The sequence below is a fragment of the Falco rusticolus genome, chromosome 3 (assembly GCF_015220075.1).
Source record: "Falco rusticolus isolate bFalRus1 chromosome 3, bFalRus1.pri, whole genome shotgun sequence".
NCBI classification, from domain to species: Eukaryota; Metazoa; Chordata; class Aves; order Falconiformes; family Falconidae; genus Falco; species Falco rusticolus.
The window spans coordinates 61,614,079-61,632,343 of record NC_051189.1 but is presented as its reverse complement, the minus strand read 5'-3'; the positions used below and the strand labels follow the sequence as shown (position 1 = coordinate 61,632,343).

Here is an 18,265-nt window from a genome sequence, read left to right as displayed (position 1 = left end):
GGGCTTTAATAATTGATCCTGTGTTGGGCTGACCATACAAGTTTTGCCTTATAATACAATGCATACTACTTTTTACTGCCTTCTGTTTCAGGATACAGTCAGAGTAATGGGACAGGCTTGTGGTTACAGTCCTGAACCAGGTTGGAAGGAACAGGCTCTACTTTGCACACTTCCTTGTGTCATCTCTGGCGAGTCACTTCGTTTCTCTGAATTTCAGCCCCCGATTGCGCAATGAGATGTAGCAACTGTATTTTTTAACATTATACACCTTGCACAGTTAGACTGAATTACCCAGTGCAGGGATTCTCTTCTGCCACCTGTATTTGCAGTTTACGAAATGGCCCACAATCTTGGCTGAGACTACTAGATGACAGTGGGATACTAGCAGTGAAAAATAACAACCTCAGAACAAGTGTGCCAAAGAGACATCTGCCCAAGGAAACAACACAGCCTGAGCTCAGGGAAGGCATGCAAAGCTGTGCACCATGGTGAAACTCTTTTTTTACTTCAAGGTTGCACCACTTCAGTCTTAACTTTCCTGAATGTGTTTGTCATTAGAGCACCCTATCAAGATACATCATGACATCTGGGAAAAACAAAAAAAGTGTACTGTCCTGCAAATAAGGCTTAAATAGAAATTATGCTGCCCATTGGAGATGGAAAGAAGGTGTCTGCATGCCCGCAGAGAAGTTCATGAGGTCTGCTGCTGCTGCTCGTCCCTGCATTTGAACACAAGATCCACTGCAGGCTTCTGCCTCTGAAGGACCCATCTGATGGACATGGTAAGCCTCCCTCTGGGTCTCCATCACCTTCACCATTGAAATAAAACACTGCTTCTGTGTGGTGAAGGCGAGGGAAACTGTAGGCTTTTACATTTGTTTTCTGTTCCCTTTGCTTTGTTTGTGGGACACAGAATGGAGCAAGAAGAAATAACTAACAGATGTATTACAGGAATCGCCGACCTACATATAACAACAGTAAAAGACAAGCTTGCACCAGCAAAAAAGCCTCCTCTTCTTTAATATCCATTACTTAAACTGGTAGACTGTATTTTTATATTATGTGGTATGCCCTATTTCAGCTGCTGTTGGGACTAAAATAAATTACATAAAGAATTCATACAAATGGGAGTCTTGGTTCAGACCCTACCTACCCTGTTAGTTATACTAACCTGATCTGTGGGTGTGTAGTCATCCATGCTGACGCTGTCAATTCTTTCTAAAAAGCTACAAGAAAAACAAACATGCACTTAGATATGTAAAATACTGTTTAGTATAACACTTTTCACTACTTTTTCTGGTTTAGGCTCCTGCTGCAAAGTAAAACACAAGTCCAACAGGCAAAGGTACGAGCCCGATGATTTACTTACATTGATTGAGGTCACATTTTCTGAGCCGAACAACTTTTTACCCAGACTTCGTTCCAATATAGCACTTCTACACTTACCATTATGCAGTACCCACAAATGGTCCAAATGCAATTAAATGTTATAATTTTGTGAGGTCCACTAAAAAATACCAGACTAACCACGTGTCATAACATGATATGGTTGTTTAGACATAAAAAAGATCTTGGGTTTTAAAAAAGTAAACGGGGTGGAGGGTCGCCTTTATTTAGCATAATGCTAATCTAGCATAATGTTATTTAATTATGGTCTCAGTAATGTTAGCAGAAATGCTTGTTAATATAAAGGAATAGCTTCAGACTGACGTGCTGCCCTTGAACGTTGCAACTAAAGCACAAGAACTGGAGAGCAAATTGGACAAGAGGAGGAGGTTAACCAGTCTGACCCTTTATGTTGCCAACCCAGTTTCATACATAAAATGAAACAAAACCTTACGACTGCAGGGAGGGGCAAGAGAAAAGGGAACCAAAAAGACAAAGATGGAACCACATTCTCCAATTACTTAAAAAAATCTTTTCAAGCTTTAATTCTTTCCTAGAACATGTTACAATGGTAGTATTAAGGACATAAAAATGTGTTTTTATATGTATATATAAAATAGGCAGGTTCTCTTTCACTTTCACCCATTTCTTAGGTTTCATGTCAGCCTAGCTGGCTCATTTTCCCCAGATTGCCTATATGACTTAGAAGCTATCTGGAATTTCTGCACTGTTATTTGGTATTTGCCAGTGAATATCCCACCAGCTGACTCATCCTGCTACAATATGATCAAGATTTCTTTCTCAACTGGCAAGTTTTTTCCGATTTTACTTGGGTGTGCATGTGGAATCTGCTTAATTGTGGTGAGGAAAAAAAAAAGCCAGCAAACTCTTGACTTACAATGTGACTCACTGTTAACACAGAGGTCACACACACTGACCAGTTGAAAAGATGCCCCCCTAAAAGCCTGTTTGCAATTCTCATAGCACTTTCTCACGGATATGAAAGGACAAGAAAATATGCTGTGTATAAATTTATTTATACTATTTGTCCTTTTTGGACCTCCACTGTTATAATAGGGAAACAAAATATGGTATCTACAGTCAGAATACCCAGCTTTTCCTTCTGGATGATCAAGGTGTGATGGCTAAGCATATTGTTTAAAAAAATCACTGTTTAGCGTAACAGAATGGATGCCCGACAACAAAATTGAACTGAACAAACTCTAAAGAAAAAGCATCTTTTTACAAAACTTCGTCCCCATCCAAAAGCCACCATAAACATATACAAAGATGTAAAAGTACACTCTTATCAGCTGCAGTCACCATGAGAAAGCAGCTGTATACAGACTGAACCTTTTGGTCAGATGTTTTTCATCATCTTGAGAATATTGATTAAGCAAAGTTTAACTTCAGTTAGCCCTGCAGTTAATGCAAACACCAGAGCAGAGCAATGGCTGCTTTTTAAAGAAATGATGTTTATATCATTAAAGTTCACCTTAAGTGGCACACCTGTCATTAACACAACTTTCATCTCCTGCTTGCAGCACAGGAGTTGACAAAAGAAGGCAAAAAACTTCAAATCAAAAGTGCCTCCAGGCTGATTCTTTTCCTAAACACAGAGTAATTTTCCTTAACCCTGCTGTTCAGGCAGCGCTCCTGTATTTCCAAGTGCGTTTCAAAGTTTTCTTTCCAGTTTCTTAACAGTTTGATCTGACAGGCCCAGAAACAGACAGTTTTCATCAGGGTAAAAGGTTAGCAGAGGGGTAAATCCTGCTCTCTGAGCACAGTAAGATGGCAATGCCAGCAGGTTAAACAAACCTGCAGAAAATGGGCAGGAGCCTGAGGGACAGCTTGCAAGCTGCTGCAGGCAGTGCAGGTGCTTGCATAGCTCAGGATCAGTAAATGCAACAGAAGTCTGTGGAGAAAATGCCTCTCAACTACAGCTGACACATAAAGGGTTCTGCTTAAGAGTGTGGACAGAAGCAAGTATTTGTGCATAAATATGACTCCGTCACAAACCTCACAAAATGGAGTGAACTGGTGTTCTTCTGGCAGAAGCATTCCTTCTGGAGTTGATGTATAAATCAGAGACAATACACCTTGTTTCCCCAATAACAAAGTCATGTTGGCAGAATTTACCCAAAATGATTAAACATGGTATTTAGTACCAATCCACATCTCTCACCTATACAACAACAAGCACTTCAGAAGGTTATTAGTTGCTAGCATCTGCATGTTCAAAACAGGCAAATTATAGTGAGGAACAGAGGAGTGAGTAATGCTGAGTTACACTACAAATAATCCATAGCAGGGTTGAGAATGTGGTTAAGTCTCCTAATTACACGTCCTATGTATCAGCCCAAGAGGTCTTCCATTTAGAAATCATCATTAGAACCTCCTCCCAGTAAAAGGATCCATTTCAAATACTCTAAACTGCAACACTGCAGTTAAGAGAGAGTAAGCTCTGGCAAGTATCACGCGCTTAAGAAGTATCACTTGACATAGCCGCCGTAACATTTTATGCTTGTAAGGTTGCTGACCACATGTGACCTATATTGAAATAAATAATTTACAAGGTTTTAACTGCTACCCTGTTGTATCAAGCTGCAATGATATCACTAGCATCCAATAAATCCACATGCAACTCCTACTAGGATTTGGCTAAATTTCGTAGCTTCAGAGAAAATTAATCTTTTCAGTGTCTGATGGACAGACTTCCTAAGATTTCTTTTGCAACTACATTAAAAGTGCACTGAGATTTCTAGACAAGGCAACACAAAAAAGCTATACTCTTACTTTTTCAAAAGAAAATATATTCTTGAATATCCTTCATAACAGCTCCTTACTTGGCTAATTAGCACAGTACCAAAAAGTAGCTCTGACAGGCAAATACGTACGTAGGTACAAGTAACTCCAGATGAGGTAAGGAGTCAGTACTGCCTCATTACTAAATACAGCAACATCATTCTCATTACTGTATTAAAATGTGAAAACTAAAATAACTTTTCTAAACTGCTTTCTAAAGAGCGTTAATTTCTACTAATCCTAAATGTCTCTAATAATTATGTTCTGGCATAACATACATTCTTTTATACATATACATAATATACACCCCACCAAATTTTAAATGTACGTGACTAAAATTTCAATTTAAAGTGCTTAAAAACCAAAGGTACCTCCAAACTGTGGCAATGCTCATGTCTGCGCTCAAAGAATCAGTGTGAGGAAAACACAATAGCAGAAAAATGAGTAAAAATGGACACCAGCATCACTCATTCTCGCTTTTTAGATGCTGGTTTTTTTCAGCTCAGGGATAAAACTGTTTTCACAGAATTATGCTTTTTAAAAATACTGACAGGTCCTCTATTTATGCAGCTTCTATAGAAACCTATACTCAGGATTTATGTTAATTCCGCAGTGACTGCTTTGCATGTATGTGCAATGAACTTTAAACTCACACATTCAACTCAACTGTGAATAAAACTACAACATATGATATAATATTTATATTTCTACACCACAACTGCGGTTTTATCTATAAAGAATTCAGTCTGATAATTAGTATGATATTTAGGTTTTTCTTAATTTTACTTTAGGGTGTTTTATATTTCCTTACATGGAACAGCACAAACTACTTTTTTTTTTTTTCCTCCTCGAAATAAATTAAGCAATATATTGGAAGGAAGGTCTTCAGTGCTCTGTTTGGAAATGCAGTTTGGTTTGCCAACAAATTAAAGCAAAGAAAAAATGGACTGATACAGTAAAAAAAAAATAATCACGAGCTACTGACATTATTGTATCTATTATTAAGCTGATCTGTAGTTTTATAAATATCTTCGGTGAGTTTCCTAGGAAACTCAGCTGACACTTAGTTTGACAAGCAATCTCTAAATTTTATATTATGCAAGCTGCGAACACAAAAATACAGGTTTTAGATGTGCCTGCCAGTGCATGTGGGAACTATCAATAAGCATTATTCTCTTCAAAAACCATGGCAATTTGAGCAGCAGTAGCAGCCATATAAGAATTTCTGAAAAACGGAATCATAAATGCACAAATAAAGAGGAGGTAATTGTACATGAAAATCTGCTTCTCACAGGGTAAATCACTGTGTGGCTCTGTATAGATATTCTGACCCCACAAACAAAGTCACAATTGAAAGAAAAATCATGTCTTGAGAACAATACAATAGACAGAAATGCCATGCTATATTTGTAATTGTATTTCGACATCCAAAGAATTGGAAAGATGAAGTGCTAAACTGCAGATCAATATCACAGACTAAGCATTTTAGTAAATCCTTGTCTACTTCAAGCATTTTTTATTCTCTCACCCCAACATTTCAATGGCCTTCTATCAAAAAGTTGCTGTGGAAAACAAAAAACAACAACAACAACAATCAAACCCACATCAAAATGCTTGTCTCTGTAAAATGAAAAGGTAACGTGGCAAATCTTTAAGGCTGTGGCTTTAAGTTGTCAGAGTGAAGAATCCCAAATTTATCCTTAAGGAAGCTGTCGGGGTCAGCAAACCTTTGCATTTCTGATGGACCATCAAGAGCTTTCCAGACTCCTCAGCCAGGCTCAAAACCCAGCAGAAGACGTACTCCATGAAACCAGCCTCCACCAGGACCCACAATTCCACCCTCTGGACTAAGTCACAGGTGATGCAGACATTTCACAATGAGAACACCCACCAGGCCTCTACAGAGCTAAAATGGAAAAAAATACCTCTTTTTCTTTCTGTTGCTGTTATCAGGGACAGCATAAAGATTTGAACTTTTACTTTTTCTTCTTTCCTTTCCATAAAATCTTTTTTTTTTAATCACTTAAGGAATGACAACCCTGTTAATTCTTCATGCAAAGTTTAAATAGGAAACTACAGATTTATAGTTTCAAGAATAACTCTGGCTCCACAGTTGGGCTTCAAGCAAGCTCACATTATTCTGACACATTTCCCGGTAAAACATGAGAAAAACATAATGAGAACAGCCCCCAGTAATACTGTAATCCCTACAGGATTGATTTTCTCAAGTCATTTGCTGAGAATACAAGCAGAACCCCCTATGAAGACGCTGGTAAAATTTAACGGCTCGGGATGTTCCTGTCAGCTTTAAGCAGCCACTGTCTCACGCGCAGCCCGCTGCGGAGCGCAGTCTCGCCCCTCGCCCCCCTCCGCCCAGCACCGGGCGCGGCGGCGAAGGCGCCGGGCTCAGCCGCGCCGCTCCCCGCCCCGCGCAAAGCTGCTACGGAAGGAAATACCCGCCGCAACGCCCGGGGGCGCCACCGAGGCGCGAGTAGGTCTTTCAAAAGGATCAGAAACGGGCGCGTCGCCCCCGCCTGTCCCACGCTTCCGGCACCTGCCGAGCCCCCGGCCCTCCCTGCCGCTGCCGCCCGCTGGAAGGCGCCTCCTTCCCCGCCAGCGCGGCCCCGCCCCTCAGCCGCAGCTCCCCGCAGGGCGCCCGGCCCCGCGCGGCGCGGGCGGGCCTGCAGGGGGCGGCCTCGGCCCTGCCCGGCCCGGCCCGGCCCGGCCCTGCCTACCCTGCCCTGCCCTGCCTACCCTGGCCGGCCCTGCCCTGGCCGGCCCTGCCCTGCCCGGCCTACCCTGCCCGGCCCTGCCCTGCCCGGCCTACCCTGCCCGGCCCTGCCCTGCCCGGCCTACCCTACCCTGCCCTGCCCTGCCTACCCTGCCCGGCCCTGCCTACCCTGCCCGGCCCTGCCCGGCCTACCCTGCCCTGCCGGCCCTGCCCGGCCCTGCCTTGCTCGGCCCGGCCCTGCCCTGCCCGGCCTACCCTGCCTACCCTGCCCGGCCCTGCCTACCCTGCCCGGCCCTGCCCTGCCCGGCCTACCCTACCCTGCCCGGCCCTGCCTTGCCCGGCCCGGCCCTGCCCTGCCCGGCCTACCCTACCCTGCCCGGCCCTGCCCTGCCCGGCTCTACTCTACCCTGCCCGGCCCTGCCCTGCCCGGCCTACCCTACCCTGCCTTGCCCTGCCCGGCCTACCCTACCCTGCCCAGCCTACCCTACCCTGCCCAGCCCTGCCTTGCCCGGCCCTGCCTGGCCCGGCCCTGCCTGGGCGGCTGCTCCGCCACCCCCCACCGTGACGCATCGGCAGGCTGAAGCGCCACGGGATCCCGCAGCAGCGTGCTGCTGAAATACAGGTGCAGCCAACAGAGATCTCCAGAACCCACCATGCCTCCCCGCAGGCCTCATGCCTTCTCACCCCGGGCTGGCAAAGGGCTGCTTGGAGGGTGCCAGAAACCCGCGGGATTTACCCACGGAAACACGCCCGCACCCCCCCTGAGGGCTCGCCAGCAAGGCAGCCGTCGATGAAAAGGTTAAACGGGAGGGAAAGAGGGAGAGCAAAGTACAGTCACGCCGGAAACCCGCCTGAAACCCGCTGGCTCATATACAGGCCAGGGAGGCTCTAGTATTTGTGGTTTACAGCGTCCGGCCAGCCCTCTGCCTGGGGCAAGGGGGGCCATGGCCAGTGGGCAGCTGGGGGTGGGTGACCCACCAGCCCCTGGGGAGCATGGACGAGTGATGCCTGCTGGGGTTGTACAGCTTGTGACAAAGCTTTGTGACTGGCCATGCTCCGTTTGCTTCATAGCGAGAGGGTCAACAAGACTGGGAAGGGTCTCTGGCTGCGGACTGCAGATCTCTCCTAGATACACAAGTGATGTCACCTGGTTGTCCCAGTGCCTGTACTGCCCACCGGTGGCACCAGCAGCATGACAGGGAGGCATACAACCCATCTTGTTTTGTTGTGCCAACCGTGGCTGCTGCTGGCTGTGGCCCTGGCCACCACAAACTCATCAAGAGCGAAGCCATCGTGGGACGCTTTATTGGTACCAGCAAACTCTACTCCCCTGTAATCCCATGAAGCAGGAAAATGCTATTTTAAACCCTATTTGAAGATGACGACTTTGGAAGAGACATTAGAAGCAAAGATAGATGACGACAGTGGCAACTGAGGGCTGGTATGCTATTCACCAGGTTACCCTTAGCCGCAAGGAGCCAGACAGCTGGCAGCAATTAGGAGCGCATTTGGTCAGGATAAAGATGGCTAAAATCCGTAGAGGAGCCTTCCTAGTCTATGGGCTCAGTTAAGAGTTTCCTAGCAGACATCCATTTTAATCTTTCTTCACCACCACTTTCTCAGTATGGACTGTAGAACATCTCTAAGCTTTGCAGGCTTTGGTATGTGTCCAGCTGTTAACCTAAACAAATGCACAAAAAGTTCAACTGCGTTAAACGTTTCAGATATATGAGTAGTACCTCCTTTCTGCTTTAATAACAGCAATCATATTTTATTTTTTAAATTGAAAATACATGAACTAAGCTAAAAAATGAATAAACAGTATGACTTCCATAATTGCTTGCCCCCACTGGTTCCCTAAATTTGTTAAGAAGCAGTGTGAATTTTGGGAAATGCATTTCTTCCTTCTAAATTTAGCAAACTAACCACTTTTTGGCTTAGCAGATGTTTTTGCTTTCTGAGTGAGAGGCCTATGGGGATCATCATTAACCCTCTTCTTAACATAAACACTGACTAAGACTTAAATCTGGAAAACTGTCATTCACACAGAAAGGTTAACAGGCTCCAGCAAAAACGAGACTCATCATCTGCAACTTCTGCTATGTGTGATCTTAGAAAAGATGGAAGAAGTTGGGCAAAAAGAGAGAGGAAAGTTTATTTATTTATTTATTTTGAAAGGGATAATATTTTTCTACTGCATGTGATCAGATGTTTTATTCCCAGGGGGGCAACTGGCTGAGCTGCTGCAAAACACAGACTAAGAATAAAGCACTGATAAAATCTAAGGCTTAGACCAGCACATGCAGACCCTCCTTCTGACCACATTCACACCAGCTTGAGTCCACTGACTTCAGTGAACTTTCTTCTTCCTTATGACTGGACGGTCCTAGAACCATAGAATGGTTTGGGTTGGAAGGGACCTTAAGGGTTATCTAGTTCCAAGCCCCTGCCATGGGCAGGGACACCTTCCACTAGACCCACTTTGCTCAAAGCCCCATCCTGCCTGGCCTTGAACACTTCCAGGGATGGGGCATCCGCAGCTTCTCTGGGCAACCTGGCCCAGTTCCTTACCACTCTCATAGTGAAGAATTTCTTCCTTATATCTAATCTAAGTCTGTCCTCTTTCAGTTTAAAGCCATTCTCCCTTGTCTTATCACTACGTGCCCTTGTAAGAAGTCCCTCTCCAGCTTTCTTGTAGGCCCCCTTCAGGTACTGGGAGGCCACTATAAGGTGTCCCCAGAGCCTTCTCTCCTCCAGGCTGAACAACCCCAACTCCCTCAGCCTGTCTTCACAGGAGAGGTGCTCCATCCCTCTGGTCATCCTCATGTCCCTCCTCTGGGCTCGCTCCAACAGGCCCATGTCTGTCTTGTGCTGGGAGCCCCAGAGCTGAATGCAGCACTCCAGGTAGGGTCTGATGAGCGCAGAGTAGAGGGGACAATCACCTCCCTTGACCTGCTGGTCACACTTCTTTTATTGAAGCCCAGGATTCCTGTGGCTCGCTGGGCTGCAAGTGCACACTGCTGGGCCATGTTGAGCTTCTTATCCACCAGCACCCCCAGGTCTTTTTCCTCAGGCTGCTCTCCATTGACTCCCTGCCCAGCCTCTATTTGTGCTTGGGATTGTCCTGACCCAGGTGCAGGACCTTGCACTTGGCCTTGTTGAACTTCATGAGTTTTGCACAGGCCTACCTCTCAAGCCTGTCAAGGTCCCTCTGGATGGCATCCCTTCCCTCCAGCGTGTTGACTGCACCACACAGCTTGGTGGTGTTGGCAAAATTCCTGAAGGTGCACTCAATCCCACTGTCCATGTCACAAACAAAGATGTTAAACAGCACCGGTCCCAGTACCGAACCATGCAGAATGCCACTTGTCACTGGTCTCCACTTGGACATGGAGTGTTGACTCTTTTGTGTGTGACCATTCAGCCATTCCTTAGCCACTAAGTGGTCCATCCATCAAATACATGTCTCTCCAGTTTAGAGACAAAGGATGTCATGTGAAATGCTTTGTACAAGTCAAGGCAGATGACATCAGTTGCTCTTCCCTCATCCACCAGTGCTGTAACCCCGTTGTAGAAGGCCACCAAATTTGTCAGGCACAATTTGCCCTTAGTGAAGCCATGCTGCCTGTCACCAATCACCTCCTTATTTTCCATGTGCCATAGCACAGTTTCCAGGAAGATCTGCTCCATGATCTTGCCGCACACAGAGGTCAGACTGGCAGGCAAGTAGTTCCATGGGTCTTCCTTATTTCCCTTTTAAAAAATGGCGGTTACATTTCCCCTTGCCCTAGTCCTAGGCAGATAAACACATGCATACTGATACACCATGGAGCGTTTTATATAGGCACCGATTTGAGTTCTGCAATGTAAAGGCTGTATAGAGCACATTCTCCAATTGTAAGTGGAATTTTGAACAGAGAACCAGAAGATTATAACCTGAAAATGGAAAGCTTCTATTGCATTATCCAGACAGATCTGGATCCTGACTGATTTGTGAGCTGATGTGTGGCAGGTCTCTTTATCTGCTGCCTGAATGAAACTGTTTAACATCTTCCAGCAACTAGACAGGCCAGCACTGGAAGGGAAGCAGAGAATACCTGAAACATCCGATGACACACATGGGCAGAATGCAACTGTCCCATCAGAACCTGGAGAACGTGTCTTTAGATAGAATGACGGGTCAAAATCTTGGTTTTATGTTCCACTAACTAAAATGCATAGAAGATCTCACCTCCACCTCTTCAAAGGTGAATTCTTCAAAAATAACTTGGTCTTTTATGTTCAGGAAAGCTGAACTGTGGGAAAAAACCTTGACAGCATTTGGAGCTGTAAATGCATCAGGTTTACAAGCACCAACTATATGCCACAAGGTTGCCAGGGGATGTCAAAAGTTAACAAAATGTATTTTCACTGGACATTGCAAATACAGCTTTTCCTGTTACTTGCAAGTTTATCTTGCTGTGATATGGAAAATTTATTTCAGTGCACCTCACATATTCTGGTTGATGGTTTTGTTTTCAACAGCTGTTGTGCTGTGGATATCCTCTTGGTGTACACAAAACCCAGCAAGTGCTGCAAGCCCTAAAGAATGCCAAATCCATGTTAGAAACGGCACCGGTTTTTGGAAATTAGAGATCACTTACTCCAGTGGAAGTGGTTTGGAACAGTAAGTCTGCTACGGTGATTGCCAGAAAGGAAAAACCAGTTTGACTGGAGTTTTCTATAGGAGGTTGATGAAAGAGAAAGCAGAAAATCTCCAAACAGGAGAAGCAAAGGTAACAAAACGCAGACTTGAAAGGAAGTCACGAGAAGTTTTTGTTTACCTGTGGCATCAGTCCAAGCTCAGTGCAAGAGAACTTGCTGCCAAGAGATTTCAGGTCTAAAAGTCAAACCAGATGATTCAAAAAAAGAGGATGCCAGTAGCCCCCAGAAAACCCAGATAAAGAAAAATGAACTCTTCAGGGTGGTAAACGCTCTTGACCAGGAAAAACACACATGCATGTTTGTTACTGTTTTCAGATCTATGCATTTTTTATAACATGTAAATGAAAGGAACAGCGTGTTAAAATCTTGAGCAAAATGAAAAGCATTATCTGTTTGCTTTCATCTACCACGTGTTTGTCAGGTGCTGACATGACCCAGAGAATTGACATGGCTGGAGTCCTGGTGAGTGTTGGGGCTAAACAGGAGGACTGGTGCTAGCTCCAAGGCTTAACATTTGGATCACAGGAACAGCTCTCACGAGGATGTCTTAGGAGGCTCCAAGACAGAAGTTAAAGAGTTCCATAGATACCCACCATTTGAGGAGTAAGGGCTCCTAACACACATCTTGCCGGGGAAGAAGCTTTCTAGGGCTGGATGTAAGACGTGAAGTACATCATCAGTGCAAACTTAGAAAAATTAAAAATTTGGTCTATGGAAAAGTGAGGAAGGTGACCAGGTTCCTACAGTGTGGGAACAGAGGAAATGTTAATGCAGACCTTGCAGAACACCTGGTAAAATTTCTTTTTCCTTACTGCAATTTATGAGGTGTGGTGGTAGATCATTTCTCTTCTGGACTCCTTAATCCTTGTCCCAGCTCTAACACTGCACTCTCATAACTTCACCTTGTGTGAAGGACATGTTTCACAAAAGGTAAAGGTCATGCTGTACACAAACTCTATGAGCAGCCCTTCAGTGTGCAGGGCTGCTGTGTGGTCCACCAGCATATTCTCAGATTCACTGGAACAGGATACTACCTTGTCAATGTTCAAGGCACAGAACTTACACAACAGGGCAAAAATTAATGGTGCAGGAGTTAAATGACAGAAGGATGATGAGGGCTGACTTCCTTGCAGCGTTTCCAGAGCATTTTACCCCCAAACAGACAACAGAACCACTTCACCCATCGTTCAGAGGTAGACTTGTTGCCTTCCCTTTATCAAAGTGAAGACACGGCAACCTTTCACCTTCGATGGGAAGGACTCAAAGCCTGTTCTTCCCCAACTTGTTCATACCATGCACCAGAATTTATTAGGGCTTCCCTACTTATAATCTAGAGCAGACGGGTTATCCTTCTTATTCCCATGCACAACACACTTTGGAGCTGTACATGAAAACAGTATCAGATTGAGTATCTGTGTGTGATCAGCTGCCTCAGTAATTACCAGGTGCAAATAAGAACAACATCAAGCAGAGGATTAGAGCAGTGTGGTACAAACATTAGACGTAACCATTAAGCTCCTAAGAAAATTCCTGTATCTTTACAAATGATACTGCTGAAATGTTTCCATCAAATCACCATTATCCTGCCCATTTTAGAACAGCATATATTTAGCCACTGAATGTATTCAGGCAATTGGCCGTAACACCTACTGCTTGGCTAAGTGATTGTCTCAGGTAGCTGGAGGAAGTCAGAGGGGTGAAGCTACGAGATGAATTGTTACTACAAAAATAGAAGGGAGAAGGATACAGTGACCATGTCCAACTTGCTAATAATTGGCCTAATTCCGTTTAATAGTTACAAGCTATTTGAACAAAAAAAGGGTCGTAAAACATAGTGTTCAAAACCAGCCCTACAACCCTACTACCTGTACATTTGACAGCAGGTCATGTTAACACTAATGTTTACTATTAATATGGCATTTTGTGAAAAGCATTCCTAACTCTGTACTCTCTGTACCTTTCCTTCCATTCCCATCAACCTTCATCAATCTTTTTCAGCGTCCAGTGCATTTGTACCATTAAAACAATACAATGAGTTGGGTTTGAGGAATGAGGAAAATAATTATGCAACAACCTGATTATGTCCTGCTGCAACTTACTTTAAAGAGAGATATGTTCTTAATCTCTCTACCCCATACCCAACAGGTGGCTGTCATTTCAGAGGTCTGGTTTATGAAAAGCTGGAGCAAGGGGGTCTTGGTTTGTGGATAACAGAAAATTTGGCACTGCAGGCAATCCTCGCTGCTCCCTGGCGTGGGCTTTGTGCTGGGACGCTCACTGCCAGAGCCAGCCCACCATCCATGGCCCGAGGCAGGAGAGCTAGGGAAGGAGGGGGCTGAGCAGCACTGTGCACGCTGTGCTGGTGCTGCAACACAGCCACAGCGCCCGAGCCAGCCTGAGCACCTGTGTGGAGCCACCTGGAAGCTTGGCAGCTCCTTGCAGGATTGCAGCCAACATCACCACCCCTTAGGGTGTATCATGGTGCTACTGTGAGAACAACTTTGGCCTTTACAGCTGAAGAGTCACCCTGCCACTTCGTAGGAGCTGTTTGTTTTGTACCATGTACACATCTGCAAGGAAGGGCAGAAGCTTGATAAAAGCTTACTTTATCAAAAAAATCCACTGAGGCCAATTTTAAATCCCAGACGACTTCTAAAGCTCCTAAAAACAAGCACAGAGAAGGAAGCTGAACTTCCGAATGTCTTCTTCACTCATACAATTAGAGGTAAAAATGTGGAAGATTTATGCAATAGCAGCTGGAGAAGGCTAAAAAGAAATACACAAATAAGGCATAAATGTCAGAACTCCAAAGCCACTTGTCAGTTTAGATCTCAAAATGTTGTTTTTTTCCCGAGGAAAGTCTGTATTAATATGTATATACATATAACATAAAAGTTCCTCGTACTGTCACTTGGGAGAGTGAGTGCCCTGCCCTCAGGAGGTGAAGCCAGAAGGATCTAAAGTAAGGTGTGAAGAAGAATGAAGATCTTTCACTTCAGCTTCTGGGATCTTGTCTCCTCAATGACATGAAACTCTCAGTCACACAGAGTTGCACATTTTTCAAACAATGAATCTGGGAAGCTCCACTAAGTGATACCAGACCTAAACTACAAAGTTACAGACGAAACCCCAGCCCTGTGCAAAGAAGTATCCCATAGAATTACTGTCTCTGCCCAGTACCTCAAAAAATTAATTTTTAAATTAATGGTGTAGTATTTTAAAAAATGCTCTTCCCTCCCCTACAAAAAAAAAAACAACCCACCAAAAAAACTTTCTCCCAAATGGCTTTCAATAATAAGGTGCATTGTAGTTCAGTGAAAATAGAGTGAAGATTAACTAGGGATGACACATTTTGTTAAAGACATCACAGAAACAGAATCAAACCACAAAGTTGTTTGTTTTCTACTCCCAATTAAATGGGATTTCTGATCCCAAATACCAGAGCACAGGTATGGCAGCCAAATCTGTGGGTATTTATTTTAATCAAATAAACACACAGATAATGGTTAATCTTATAATCTCTTCAAATTGTTAGTAACCTTCTTAATTAGATTACAAATAATCCAGTCCTAACACCAGCACTGTAAATACTGATCTCTTGCCCTTAACAAATGTCTGTCTTGCAACAGCATTTCACCCATTAGACTTCAAAGCACCCAAAGTTCACGCATCCTTCAGAAAAATAATTACTTTACTTTGTGGAGGGGCACATTGACAAAAAAATTAAGTAATCCAAAAAGCACAAGTTTACAACATAACTGTGAAAAAAACACCCTAACTCTGAAAGCAAAAGCCATTCCTTAATTTGGCAGGTGCTGATACTTTATCTGTATGCTTTTTTGAGAGTCTCAGTGCTACTCATATTCAAAAAGCAAAAAATAATACTCACACTTAAAGGAACCATTTCTGACTGCCGTTTTTAAATTTCAGTATTTTATCAAGTATTTCTAATACTTTCAGCACAAACCCTTGAAAACCCTACAACAAATGGAAAACAGATCCAGAAGCATAAGTAATAAACAACCACACATCTTTAAGACATACATCTTCATTTACTGGTTATGTGTCAGATTTGGGGCTGCTCTGTCCTAAATTCAGCTCAAGCACTGAGCAGATTCAGTGTCAAAACATTATGTGGACAAAAGCCAAATCACAGAAGTGAGGAAACGGGGCGTTTCCAACTGTTACTTATGCTTTTTGCTTGTGTTTCTTCCCATCTCAGCATTGAGAAACGGTACAATGGGCTCCACCATGACACTTTGTGGGTGCCCTGGGCCACCTCTGTCCCTCCAGACAAGATGTGGATGTTATGCAGGCAGACAGCTCGCTCCAATAGGAAAGAAATGATGACCAGAATTAACCTGAAGCACAATAAAGTGCACTGAAAAACTGCTGACCTATTCTTCAAAACTGACACCATTTTCAAGGTGAGTCATTTTCTCACAGAAGCTACAGGTAACTGGGAATTTTAATAACTGCAGGACAAATGTAGATAAACCAAAAACAAACAAATGGCAAGATATTTTGACTATGGGGCAGCTTTGTACTTTCCTGCACTCCTTTTTTTCTTTTGTCAGAATGATTAAATATTTCAGATACGCAAATGTACTTGGAGATTCAGTGCAAGAAAAGCTTGGATTCTACACAGATCACCCACATGCATAGTATTAAGGATATAAGTAACCCTACTGAATGCAACAAGACTTTGGAATTCAATGGGACTGCTCATATGTTTAGAAGATCAGTATGCAAAATGTGTGTGCAAAATTTTGGACATCTGGAGCCTGAATGAAGGTCTTTCCCTTAAAGCAAATGGAAAACCTGCTCTTTGCTTGTTGTAGCCCAACTCCAAACACTGTAGTTAGAACTATGGTCCAACAACATGTGACACTGCATGGTATGTTGTAGGTAGAGAGGTGGCATTTTATTCTGGGGAATGATCACACCTGTGTCATTCTCCACAAGTGCAATTATCTTGCTGTTAAGAATAATCTGTAAAGAGACTTTTCTAAAATCCAGCAGCTTCAGATACAGATCATTTGCCGTCTCTCATATCCTCCAAGTAGCATGCTTAACAGAGGATATAATAAATGTAATAAATAGCACTTTACCTGACAGTGGTTTTGCCAGCACCTGGCCTATGGGAACGGCCAGCATGCAGTGCAACACCAGCACTGACAGGCTCCTCCACAACCTCCATCAAGCCACCAGGAACAAGCCAGGAACAAGCCAGGCTCCAGATTTACCTCCCAGTGTGGAACATTATGTTTTAAATACTTAACACAACGTGGATGATCCTACGAGGACACTGGAACAAAGCCACAACCTAGCTCACTTTTATAGGAAGTGCCTGCTACTTGTCCAGCAGCTGCCACAGGCAGTATCGTCTGCCACACCAACCCAGGGGCTGCTCTGTATGCTGAGGGGGCCCCAGGCCACAGGCTGCTTCACAATGCAAGACCTGCACATTGATTTGTTGAAACAACTAGGGAAACTAGTGTTAAGCCTAGGTCATAACTTGCCATCGTTAATGCCAAGTTGTCCTTTGAGAAGAACAGCCACACAAGTGCTACTAGCTATCTTCAATTATGCATGCAGAATTTGTTTTCCAACATAATTGATTTTCTTCAGCGGTTCACCTTAAAATGTTTTCTGTTCTGGCAAGGAATGCAACATCACGCAACACCCATGTCCTGCTTAATTACAGCAGGAGAGCAAAAAAAGGTCCAGAAAAGTGAATTAAGCTATAGGAACCCACTCCTTTACACTTTATGCTCCTTTACCCCACCTATACTCTTTTAAGAAGAGTTTTTTAGATAAAATTTGTTTGCATGGAGATTTTAAATGACTGTGGTCTTTATGGAACGTGAGAGACGTGCCTGGAAGCAGAACACAGGAGAACAGCATTGGTGACCCAACTAGACTTTTCTTACTTACTGCTTCAAACACAACTATATCGATTACCACCAGAAGTCTCGTAATAAGCTGGCTACTACTAAAATTTAACAGATATACCATATAGATACTGAATGTCAAGGACATACCAATGCATAACACTGAAAATATGATTCAATATGACAAGGGATTGGAAATAAAGTTTTAAAAAGGGAGTCAGTGCATTGTGGAGTTGTAATTTCTACTAAAATGTCGAATGTTACAAAATAAAACGAGTTAAGAATTGTTAAGGTAAGGAAGGGAATGCAAGACATAATGAGAAACCAACTGATTAATATTAATAAATAAAAATAATAATGTACAACGACAACCAACTGAGAAAATGAATTATGACATGACATGAAATACAGATGGAATATTTTGAAGGAAACAAAATGCATTTCACATAAACGTACAACCAACCATTTTTCAGGAGCGCATAAATTAATTACTCTACTCTTTATAAGGGCTAATGAAACTATTTACCTAGATTAGCACCAAACTATCTTTAAGATGGCAAGATGTATTTTATTCTAACTTTGCCCAGAATAAACATTCAAGTGATGAGGACTGCCCCACCTAGCCACACAGCATGTTTAGAGATATACATACACACACACCTGTATCAGCTTTGAAGAGCTTCATTCTGCTATTTACATCATCTACTGGGCATCTGAAGGAACATCTCTGAACCCAGCAGTACAA

General features: G+C 43.5%; 1 protein-coding gene across 4 annotated transcripts in view; it reads right to left on the bottom strand.

Annotated features, from left to right (window-relative positions):
* Window positions 1–18,265, bottom strand: part of GNAL (G protein subunit alpha L) — a 194,034-nt gene that overhangs the window by 11,301 nt on the left and 164,468 nt on the right. For all 4 annotated transcript variants that reach the window (XM_037379647.1, XM_037379648.1, XM_037379650.1 and 1 more), the window contains one exon: window positions 1,172–1,226. In XM_037379647.1, coding sequence (XP_037235544.1) covers window positions 1,172–1,226 — 55 coding nt within the window. The remainder of the gene's footprint in view (window positions 1–1,171; window positions 1,227–18,265) is intronic.